The following is a 12510-nucleotide window of genomic DNA, read 5'->3' on the forward strand; positions in this document are numbered from 1 at the left end:
AAAAGCTCTGGCAAGTGCAAACAATTTCTGAGCTTTTTTTGTTAGTGATTCAGAGATATATAGGGGCTGAGCTGAATGCTGTAACCCCATATGGACAGTGTTTAGTTTTCCAGTTACATCTTTATTCTTGTTGAAATCCTTAACTCTTTTAATAACGTTGGTTTTAGTTTTGACCGTATCCAGTTCAATGATTATGGGGCTTGAGCTATCTTTGGAGTTAGTTCTAAATACGTCTCTAATGTTTGAGCGCGAAATGTCAACATTTAAAACCTTTCCCACTGTCATGACTATTTTTTGGAGGTCTTCTTTGGTCTCGTCGCTCGTTTTCGGCATGTTTCTAAGTTCTACTACATTATACAATATACAATTATATATATACTAGCTCTTGCCCGCGACTTCGTCCGCGTGGACTTTTAGTTTATAGTGCACGATGGCAACAAAATTGGTGTCAAAAGCTTTTATAAAAACCCCTTAAATCAAAACAGCTGTGCAGTGTGCACATAATATTTCATTTTTTAAAATCAAACTTTATATTTTATGCCAAATTTTTAGCCCCCCCATTACACAACTTTACCCATAAACTATTTATCATTGATAGGTTTAAGGTTACGTCACTGTATATAATATAAAGTACTGAGTTATTAAATAACGTAAAAAAGAAATAACAATCGAAAAAAAAATCGTAACTCAAATGTATGATGAAACCACCTCTTATAGAAAGATGTTGGGCAAGCGTTAGCGCGATGTAAGAGACGCACGGCGCCGTCTAGTGTGAATTTTTGGAACTAACTTAATTTGAACAAATTTTCGTATTTTCACCCCCTTACAACCCTTTTTTTCCAGTAAAAAAGTAGCCTATGTCCTTTCTCAGGCTTTAGACTATCTGTATACAAAATTTCATTACAATCGGTTCGGTGGTTTTGGCGTGAAAGCGAGACAGACAGACAGACAGACAGAGATACTTTCGCATTTATAATATTAGTATAGATATATCACGCTCGCTATAATAAGAATTGCTCGTTTAAAGATATAAGATAAGAAACATTTATTTTGCACATCATACAACACAATATTTACAAGCAGACGTAAAGTATTTCGCATAGGTTAAAGTCTTTATTTAGTTTAGTTTATTCGTATCTGAGAGTAGCAGTAAAACGTATATCAAATAGATTTAGAAGGCTTCGATTCAATAGTGAGCAGGTTTCTAAATTGTAGAACCAATAGTAAATAGAATCTGAAACTTTAGGACAAACATTAAATAGGTTCTATAACTTTAGAACTAATAGTGAAGGAGTTTCTGAATTGTAAGAACCAATAGTGAATACGCTCCTAGATGACGCCCGAAACTCCGTTGTGCTGAAATTATGCAAATATTGAACGGGAACTGTGCATTTTAGGGTTCCGTACCCAAAGGGTAAAAATGGGAGACTTCGATGTCGGTCCGACTGTGCGTCCGTCTGTCTGTCTCCAGGCTGTTCCTCAAAAACCGCTATAGCTAGACTTTTGAATTTTCACAGATTATGTTGCCGCTAAAACAACGAATACTAAAAATAAAACAAAATTAATATTTAAGGGGGCTCCCATATAGCTAATGTGATTTTTTTTACCTTTTTTTGCTCGTAATCAAAAATGGCAACAGGTAGGAACTTAAAATTTTCATAAAGCCCCTGGTTATAGGGGTACAGTCGCCAAATTTCGTCCCCAAACCTAATTCCGTCCCCTTCGATATCTACTTATTTTAAAACCATCTATCATTAGTGGCACGAGCTAGTTAAAAATAAATAAAATACTAAATATTAAATTAAAAATTAAACAAAATAAAATAATATTAAAATAACATAATTTCGGCCTATTTATAACGGTACGGAACCCTTCTTGCTCGAGTCCGACTCGCACTTGGCCGATTTTTATCCTACGTCTTTTTCCGTGAGTCAAAGTATCTGCATACCCAGCAAATTGGTGTGAAGGGGTAACAGCTGAGCAGATAGACAGACATACTTTTACATTTTTTACATTAACTTATCTTATTTTATGACAATAGTTTTTAAATTAATTGACATTTTTACTTTATTTAATTTCTTGACATAAATATATAGATTTCTCATTACTCTCATGACATGTTTAATTATTACTAAGTACCTATGTAAAAATTGATTTGAATAGGTATTGTTAGCGTAAAATATATTTTGTACGATTATAATTACTTATATTATAACTTTATGATAATATGTTTAATTATTACTATTATTAATGATGATTGATAACTTATGTATAAAATTGATTTGAATATTTTTAGTGTAAAATATATTTTTGTACATGATTATAATTTAAATATATATATGCATGCTATTTTAAACATAGCTAAAAGTGTTAGATCTTAAGAAAATAATCATTACCACCTACTGTATTCACCACTTTTATAGCAAATAAACGAATTGAATTGAATTGAATTTATATCACTAATATCCAGGACGTTAATGGGTTCTGACTTCTTAAACCAGAATTGAATAAGTGCTAAAATTATTAAATTAACTTGTAGCTAGTAGTTACGATTTACGAACAAACATAACTCTCTTTCGTAATATTAGTGACATGAATAACGCATATTCATTACAAATCTGTATAATTTATCTTCTAAAACAATGTTGATATAAATGTTATGATTACAGAGGTTAAATATATCTCATTATCAACAAAACAGATTGCCATGTCCGGCGCTTTGTCTATCACCAAACTTGTTTACCAAAGTCTGTATCGATTTTGATAGAGTGCTAAGGAACAGTTCACATTGCAACGTGACGAGGCGATATAATGCATTTTTCAGTGACATCCGAAAAGGAGGAGGTGCTAATTTCTTCGTGAAGGTTTTAGCGTGAAGAGGTGATATACAGACAGACACACTTCATACGTGGGAGAGCCATGCTTCGGCACGAATGGGCCGGATAAATACCACGTTCTCACAGAAACCCGGCGTGAAACAGCGCTTGCGCTGTGTTTCGCCGAGTGAGTGAGAGTGAGCGAAACACAGCGCAAGCGCTGTTTCACGCCGGTTTTCTGTGAGAACGTGGTATTTCTCCGGTCGAGCCGGCCCATCCGTGCGGAAGCATGGCTGTACCACGTATGAAGTGTGTCTGTCTGTATATCACCTCTTGATGCTAAAACCGTGATGAACCGATTTAAACGAAATTTAGTAAGCAGATACTTGATGTCCCAGGAAAGAACATAGGATAGTTTTTGTAACCGAAAAATGTACGGTTCCACGTGATAAACGAATTTTGGCGTAGCATTTGCATCTAGTATCAAACATTTTCACTTAGATATTTTGGAAACATAGCAGGCATTAGCAGGCATAGGCCATCCACCTAGAAAAAAATCTGCAAAGTTCCACCCTTAGAGAATCCAAAAAGGGATGAAAGTTTGTATGGCGGGTATACTATTTCACGAGAGCGAAAATTTAGGTAAAAGCTAGTATTATAATAATATGCAATCTCTTATCAGTTGCTTAATACAATTATCAAATCATGCTGACTATTATGTATATTATTTGCTCATCTTATATTATGTCCTATAATGTTTTGTTAACAATAGTTATAAGTAAGTATTATTTTTAAAGATAAAAAAAATGCCGTACAACTCTATAATCAGTCTTTATTAACTAGCGGCTCATCCCGGCTCCGAACGGTAGGCGAAAAAAGTTTTAATATAATAATCATGGACGTATAAAAAGTAATAATATTAATATTTAATAGGTTGGGGAAAAAGTCTTTTCGCATATAGTATGTATGAACTTGTCATAAAATCTCTTGGGCTATACTAATTGTATCTGGCTGATTTTGGTATCATTAGAAAAAAAAAACTTTCGTATTTATAATATTAGTATGGAAGTAAGAATTACAATATTGTAAGTATTATATTTATTGCAAAATAGCTCAAAACCCTATACGCACGTGGATGATTATCGCCCAATAAAACAGTCAGCATGACTTAATTTTATTTATTATTGTAAGAAAACAATTGATAACAGATTGAGTATATAATTAAGATCCCTCTACAACTTACACAGTTTGCAAACAAAATGATAACACTACTCTTGATAGTTCTAGTGTCGCTTTTAGTAGCGACAGTGTACTTGAAGGCTAAATACAATGAAGCCTATTGGAAGAAACGAGGTGTCGCCTTCTACCCCAGAAGCAAGGCATTCGGAATATTCTACGACTTTTTCAGCAGCAACAGGAGTCTTTACCAGAATCTAGAAGATGTCTACTACCGTTACCCAAATGAGCCAGCCGTGGGAACGGGGTCGCTGTTCGCGCCCAACCTCATTGTGACAGATCCGACGAACATACAGCATATCACATCAACAGACTTCAACTCCTTCATGGACCGATCGAACGCGCCCAACGCTAGAGACATACTGGCCAACAGCTTGATTTTCCTCACTGGGAACAAATGGAAACTGCTGAGGCAGAGCATGACGCCGCTATTCACATCAGCGAAACTCAAGTCGATGTACTACATTATGGACAAGAGCGCAAAAGACTTCGTGCCGTACATTAAAAGTAATCCAGAATTGAAGAAGGGTAACGCTTTTAGCACGTTGTCAACATTCTGCAGTGCTGCCATCGGAGCAGCTGTGTTCGGCATCACTACAGAATCAGTATTCGATTCGCCCTTCTTGAAGATGGCAAGGAAAGCATCGCTCACTTCGACATGGCAAAACATTAAAGTGGCTATACTTTTAACCAGCTCCTTCGTTACCAATTTGTTTAATTTGAAACTGTTTTCTGAGCACGAGAATTTCTTCATAAGTGCAGTCAAGCAGATCATCGGTGAACGAAAGAAGACGAACGTGAAAAGACACGACTTTGGGGACCTCTGCGTAACTTTACAAGATAAAGGTGTTTTGAAAGACCATGACACGGGTTTCGAAATTGAACCTACTGACGAGGTGCTATCGGCACAAGCCTTCTTTTTCTTTAATGCCGGCGTGGAGCCAACTGCGACGACGATGTTCAACGCTTTGGTCTTGCTTGGTCAATGTCCAGAAGCACAGGAGCGATTGTTGAAAGAGATCGATAAAGCATTTGAGAAGACTCAGGGCAACATTAGCTTTGACACAATATCAGAGATGGAATATCTCGATATGGTTATGAATGAATCCATGAGGATCTATCCCGCCATCGGTCTCCTGGGCAGACGGTGCGTTAAAGACACAACCTTGCCGGTAGGAAACATTAGAGTCGATAAGGGAACGTCGATTTTCATCCCGTTGTTCGCTTTGCATCGCGACGAAAGACACTATCCGGAACCTGAAGTGTTCAGGCCGGAGAGATTTTCAAAAGAAAATAAAAATCCTATCATCGAGAAAACTTTCATGCCCTTTGGTAAGGGCAACAGAGTTTGCATCGGCCAAAGATTCGCCCAGGTCCAAGCCAAAGCTGGCATTGTCCATTTGCTGAGGAACTTCCGAGTGAATACAGTGAACGCACCTGGCAAAAATATATCTTTTAGAAAAGATATAGTCGCTTTGAGACTGACCAATGTAGATCTGGAATTTATCGATCGATAAGTGAAAAGTGATAAAGACAAACTAACTAGATTTTGATATTTACTCGTATTGGACGCTGTTAAGCATTCGTGTACTAACCTACAAAAAAGTTACGTATTGAGTTATGAATATAGTTATGTTGTTTAGATGATTTAGGACAAGACTGCATTCAATATTTAACAACAAAAAAATTGTGGGTTAGGACTTAGGAACTATAATGCTTAACAGCGATCAATTAGCATTTTCAAAATAAGTTTTAAATTAACACTGAAATCAAATAATGTTGTGTTAATGATTATATTATATTTGAAAACATGCAATGTTAATGTGATTGTAAATAAAACATGATTTAAGTAGTTTTAAGATATATACTCAATACGGCATTGAGTATATAATATTATATCAATTAAATACTTTAAATACATTGTTGATTTAATATAGATATATATGACCCTCTACAGCATATGATTTAAATATGAATATTTTCGAAGATATTACAGATTTAATATTATTTGTGCTATTATTTATAATTATTAACATCTTTTTGTACCATATTCTGGCAAATAAAATATTTGAATTTGAATTTGAATTAAAAATTGCGGGACGTAGCTTTTGCGGCGGTACCGGCCATTAATGCGGGCCACGGGTAGTAATGAGTATAAAGCAAAACTACTGAATCGATTTTAATCATTATTTTCAGTGAGTAATATAGGCTATATCATATTTTATACCCGCGCGAAGCCGGGGTGGATCGCTAGTATGTACTATTTATGATTTCCTAACAACAAAACACCGAACACCGAACGAGCCGGTACAATATTTAGCTAACAAGTTTTGCTCAATAGCGATTGCTGTAAATTTAAGGTTTAAACTTAGTAAACAGGCAGCAGCTTACTCGGGAGTTTAATTAAAATTTGTTGCAGCCAATGAAAAAATATAAACATCTTTGTTGAACTACGTCAAAGCTTAATTGTGAAAGTTCGGAGCGATTATCGGAGCTTGCGAAATTAATTTTTTATACCTCGTATGTATTAGGCGCTTCGGACGTTTAAAGTTCGCTGCTTTGTGCGAAAGTTTTCGACCTATTACGTGTTAGATTTGAGGAAAGTGTTATATTTTAGTGTATTGTATATTAACCTCGATCGTGGGAATCGCAGACATAATAGATTTTCAATTGTTATGCGGCAGCCGCTTGGGGATTGATGGGTTAAAAATGTATGATAAATTGTTTGTTGTTGTTTCAGCAAAATCGGTTCAGCGGTTTGGGCTTGAAGAGGGTTACCTCTTAGACAAATAGACACACTTTCCCATGATTCGATCGGCTTCCTTCGTAAATGTTACATAATAATATTATGTACCCTTTAAGAGGAGTCCACACCGCCCAAATTAAAATTAAAAAGTAAAATTTAGCTAGTAGTAAATACCATAAATTATTATAGTTTATTATTATTTTTATCACTATCCCCCGAAAAATATCTGAGTAAATGAGTGAGTGCACGCATAAGCATGCGTTAACGCCTCCGTGGAGCGTGGCTCTTGACTCGGTTGGAAACATGTTATTTCCAAGTTTGGTTAGGACCACGAGGCTAATACTAAGCGTGGTTAGGACGTTGCAGGCTGATCAGCTGTTTGTCTGACAAGTAAGATGATCCATGCGTCGGATGGGCATGTAAAAAGTCGGTCCTGCGTCTGATCTCTCGCCAGTCATGTCGGTCGTCCGTCCCACTGGGTAGTAGGTTATGGAAGTTAAAGGAATAAAGAGAGCTCTTGTGTACTGCGCACACACTTGGGCACTATAAAATTACTCCTGCGTAACTGGCCTGGTTTCAATGAAACCGGCCACCGCCACCGAAACCGGTGTGGGAGTTATTATTATGCGTTACAGCACCTGCACACTGTATACAGGGTGTAACAAAAATAAGTGATAATACTTTAGGGTGTGTACGTGTTCCTTGTAGAGAGTTCACTGTAAAAGTAGCAGCGCTGAAAGACCAAAAATTTTTTTCACTTTTGTATGGGGAAACTCGTGACGCTCGGGCCGTTGCCCATACAAAAGTGAAAATTTTTTTTCGTCTTTCAGCACTGCTACTCTCACAGTGAACTCTCTACAAGGAACACGTACACACTCTAAAGTATTATCACTTATTTTTGTTACACCCTGTATATGCGTACACTCGCATGCAAGAAAATGCGAACGCCACCTGTCCAGTACACATAGCAATAATGTTATCTGTATGGATTGAAAGTTTTGGAATACTATAATTTGTTACGTAATGGCTTCCATAAAAGCAACGGCCTTGATTTTTTGTATAAATATACCCACTTTTCGAGATAACATTTGCTCCAGGGGGCAAATGTTATCGACAGATTAATTTCATTGTTTAACAATTTTAAAACAAAACACAAGTTACAGAATTTTGTATTTCATTTACTCCCACAAATTTTTTATGTTACCGTAAAAGTTTGAAATCTGTAAATCGTATACAATTCCTAGAAAATTCATACAATACTTTTAAAATTTGCTCAACTGGAATGTATTGAAATGTATACGCTTCCAAGAAATGATAAGCTGATATTGTTCTAGAATATGTACAATACTGACGCCTATAATAAATATTGTGCATATGAAGAAACATAGGCAAGTATGGGAAATTGTTATGCTCTCAACTCCTCCTATCTTCTGAATAATTTATTTTTTGATCCCAACACAGTTCTAGTCAGGCTGGTGAAGCCCGCAATATTGTCTACACGAAGTGACAATAATCGTTTCTTTTAATTATTAGAGTTTATCTCTCTTTCGACAAATTGAACTTCAATATTTTTAATTTTCACTTGTATTTGTTCTTTTCTGTATTGTATTTTGTCTCCAGTTTGTTGCGTCTCGATATCGAAAGCGAACCGAAAAAAATTCGCAGCAGCTGAACCAATCCAACTTTAGCCTGGAGTGTGGCGTATCGCATGCGCCTATGCATATTCTGGTACCTTTCCCAAATGGTAGAAAAGCTTTTTCCACTATGTCGCCTTTGAGACTTCATGGTCTGGATAGAATTTTTTGTCTTTATGCAGCGCAAAAACTTCCGATTTGAAAAATTATTTCTTTAGAGAAAAGCTATAGGCTATATTTTATCACGCTAAGACTAATTTGGAGCAGAGCACCAATAAAAAATGTTTTAAAATCGGGAATTTTTTCCTATTACGAGCTTTCGCTGCGTCATGCGTGCGCTGCGTTATAAAAATCTGCGACAGTATATTATTATATTATTATGATGTCTATCTTCACTTTTATGCTAACCAAATTTGTTTTAAAATATTGCATTATTTTGCAAAGGTGTTTTTATAGACATGATATGTATCGTTATCCTTACAAATATCTACATATACATCATTCGATTGAAATTAATATTAAGTATAACATAGTATATTTACAAAATATTGATCGAAAGGTAGTTACAGTGAGTAAAAATTAAAGAAAATACGTGGATAATTAGAAAATATAACTTTACTATAAAGGACGAACTTTAAATTCACTTTAAACTAAAAAAATAACTTTATAGATATGACGGGACGACATCCGTCGGGCCCGCTAGTCTTATAATATTTATATTAATATATTAATACCTAATATTGTAGTAAAACAATTAAGTTTTTGTTATTCTGCGTGATTGCTTATTTTTAAATGATAGGTGTTACTAGTCTACAATTAAGTTAAATAACTACGCATAATATGACTAACTTTGTATGTAAAGAATCTTGCAACACTATTAAAATCGACAAATCAAATGTCTATAAAAAATTGAGATGCTAAGACTTAAGAGTAACCTTACACTTCAAGACAGAATAAATCGGACAAAAAATATTTTAGAAATAAAATCTCCTTTCGCGTCGAAAACATTGTTAATTCGTGCAAGACTTAACCTTTACTGTTTTCAGTTTTTAAAAGTTGTAACGAGGCATGAAACTGACCCGGACCCCTCATTAAAAGTTGAGTAAATAAAAAACAAACCATTAGCCATGTGCTAACATTTTCTAACAAGATTCCAGCTTTGATGTCAAGCGACTGCATAATTTTTAATTAATACACCTTTCGTCGGAACTGAAAGTCGGTTGCGGAGGAAAATTAAAGAAAACTCATTTAGGAACTAACATGAACATTAAAATGAAAGATGCATAATAATTATTTAGATAAAAATATTTTTTTTTTGGTACTTATTTACAATTTTTGAAAAGCCTTAAAGCTCGGGAAAAGCTTTAGAGTCCCTTTTTATTCGTAATATAAAGCTCCTATAACATTAGATATGAACAAAACGACAACACAGATTTTAAAACTCAGGAATAAAATTTAAAAAAAAGAATCTTCCTACACAAAAGAGTCTCGACATCAACTTTATTAAGACAGATTTAAAGATAACCAATTTAAGATAATTCAATACTTACTTGAATGTTTTTTTTAGTTTATTATAAATTTGATTCAGAAGCATTGGACTAGCAATTATATACCTACTATTCTATAAGGAAATATATTATATATCATTTATTTTTACAACAAAGTAGACAAAGATAAATATAGATACTGTGATAACTGATAACTCAATTACACTTCATAACAACCAAGTTTATGCAAAATAATATATTTTATCAATTAGACTTTATCTTTCTTTCAACAAATTGAAAGTCAACATTTACTATTCTCACTTGGATTTGTTCTTTTCTGTATTGTATTTTGTCCCCAATTTGTTCTGTCTTGATATCGAAGTTTCGCAGCAGCTGGACCAATCCAGCTTTAGCCTGGAGTGTGGCGTATCGCATGCCTATGCATATTCTGTTACCTTTCCCAAATGGTAGAAAAGCTTTGTCCACTAAGTCACTTTTGTTGTCTCGAGAAAACCTTTCCGGCTTAAAGACTTCTGGGTCTGGATAGAATTTTTCATCATGATGCACCGCAAAAATTGGTATAAACACGGTCGTTCCTTTTTCAATTTTGATGTTACCGGCAGGGAGGACAGAATCGTGTACGCACTCACGAACAATATATCCAAGCGCTGGATACATTCTGCTGGCCTCGTTAAATACCATATCGAGATATTCCATTCCTGATAGTGCGTCATAGGTCATGCTGCCATTATTTTTTGCGAAGGCATCGTCGATTTCGTCTTGTAATCGCTTCAACGCTTCCGGATGTTTTCCCAAAAGAATCAAAACATTGTACATCGCGGTAGCTGTCGGCTCCACTCCAGCAGTAAAGAAAAAGAAAGCCTGTGCCGCCAGCACCTCGTCAGTAGGTTTTATCTCCAATCCAGTATCTTCATCCTTCAACATTCCACTGTCTTGAATCGATACGCACAAGTCAGCAAAATCATGTCGTTTGGTAGATTCTGTTCTTCTTGTCACCAACAGTTGCTTGATAGCTCCAATGAAGAATGGTTCATATTCACTGAAAAATTTCAGATTGAGTAATCTCATTACCATTGGTGTGGTTAAACTTATGACAAACTTGATATTTAATAAAAGTGTCGGCTTGAAAACTCTTTGTGCCATTTCTAAAAATGGCGAATCAAAAACTGACTTTGACGAGATTCCGAATACAGCAGCTGTAATAGCCGCGCTACAGAATGTTGACAATGTGTCGAATGTGTTTCTCTTCATTAGCTCCGGACTGCTCTTTATATATGGGACGATGTCTTCTGCGCTTTTGTTTATGATATTGTACATTAATTTCAGTTTACTGGACGTGAACAGAGGCGACATACTCTGCCTTAGGAGCTTCCATTTCTTCCCGTTCAACAGAAGTATGTTATTTGCGAGTTTATCGTCATCGCTTATTTCGAATCCTCTGTGATTGAACGCATTAAAATCAGTGGAGACAACGTGTTGAATGTTATTTACATCTCTTAAAAATATAGCAGGCTTTAACACTGAACCTATACCGATGGCTGGTTCATTCGGGTACTGCTTGTAGATGTCATCAAAGTGCTCGAAAAACGCACGATTTTGCGTTAGGTAGTCCCAGGAAATGCCCAAAAGTCTGTTTGATTTATGAAAAACCACACCTCGTTTCTTCCAGTACCGTTCGTTGTATACACCTTTTAAGTAGACGAACACTCCTAACAGAATTAAAATAGCAAGCACTTGCACGATCATGACTAGCGAGATTTGGTCAACATGTATTGAGTGTGAAGTGATCAACTATACTGGGCCTTGTATTTCGTAGAGAATTAAATACCGGTTCTTATCATGTTTGTATGTTACAGGCTATGTATGAAATGTAGGTGTTGTTTATTTTTCCTCGGCACTATACTAATCATGAAGTATGGGTGTATGACGTGGTCTAGGTTAGCGGTACTCCCTATATTTTTTTATACGGACCGAAATGTCATTGTGGCTCGTAATAAAAAAATATACAGGCCACAATTACATTTCGACAAAAACTAAATAATATATTATCTGTGAAATAATGAAAGATTTAATTAAAAAATGGTGCAAGGATAGTGCCTTGTTAAAATACCCCTACTGTGGTAATGTTATCATCAAGTTACATAATAACAAAGTCGCTTTTTTTTCTCTCATGTCCCTTTGTTCCCCTTAATCTTTAAAACTACACAACGGATTTTGATGCGATTTTCTTTAATAGATAGAGTGATTAAAGAGGAAGGTTTATTAGAATAATAATATTCATTATATAGTGGAGAAATACTGTTAACCAAAATTAACAGTATTTCTCCACTATATAATGAATATTATTATTCTAATAAACCTTCCTCTTTAATGTTTCTTCCTCTTTAAAGTTTCTAATGTGATGTCGTAAATAATTATTTTTTTTCCGCTTACATTGCAAATGCAGGCATACGAGATCTATCAAAATAATGTGCTAAGTATTGTACACTATAAAAAGGTCTACAGAAAACTCCGCGATGGTATATATATATATATCTCTTATGGATATCCCACAATAACATTATTTTGTC

At 35.2% G+C, this 12510-nt stretch overlaps 2 protein-coding genes across 2 annotated transcripts; one reads left to right on the forward strand and one right to left on the reverse strand.

The window, feature by feature from the left end:
* The first annotated feature begins 4064 nt into the window (after window positions 1–4064).
* On the forward strand, window positions 4065–5751 carry LOC121729541 (cytochrome P450 6k1-like). Its single transcript, XM_042118082.1, has one exon. The coding sequence runs from the start codon at window positions 4076–4078 to the stop codon at window positions 5567–5569; it is 1494 nt and encodes a 497-aa protein (XP_041974016.1). The 5' UTR covers window positions 4065–4075; the 3' UTR covers window positions 5570–5751.
* Window positions 5752–10102: 4351 nt separating this feature from the next.
* LOC121729540 (cytochrome P450 6B5-like) lies at window positions 10103–11718 on the reverse strand. Its single transcript, XM_042118079.1, has one exon. It carries the CDS (start codon window positions 11684–11686, stop codon window positions 10184–10186), a length of 1503 nt encoding a protein of 500 aa, XP_041974013.1. The 5' UTR covers window positions 11687–11718; the 3' UTR covers window positions 10103–10183.
* Between the last annotated feature and the right edge of the window lie 792 nt (window positions 11719–12510).

Source organism: Aricia agestis, chromosome 8 (assembly GCF_905147365.1).
Source record: "Aricia agestis chromosome 8, ilAriAges1.1, whole genome shotgun sequence".
Classification (NCBI taxonomy): Eukaryota; Metazoa; Arthropoda; class Insecta; order Lepidoptera; family Lycaenidae; genus Aricia; species Aricia agestis.

Bases quoted from the DNA above. Each gene is read 5' to 3' on its own strand.
- LOC121729541 (XM_042118082.1), top strand. From the start codon at position 4,076: ATGATAACACTACTCTTGATAGTTCTAGTGTCGCTTTTAGTAGCGACA.
- LOC121729540 (XM_042118079.1), bottom strand. From the start codon at position 11,686: ATGATCGTGCAAGTGCTTGCTATTTTAATTCTGTTAGGAGTGTTCGTC.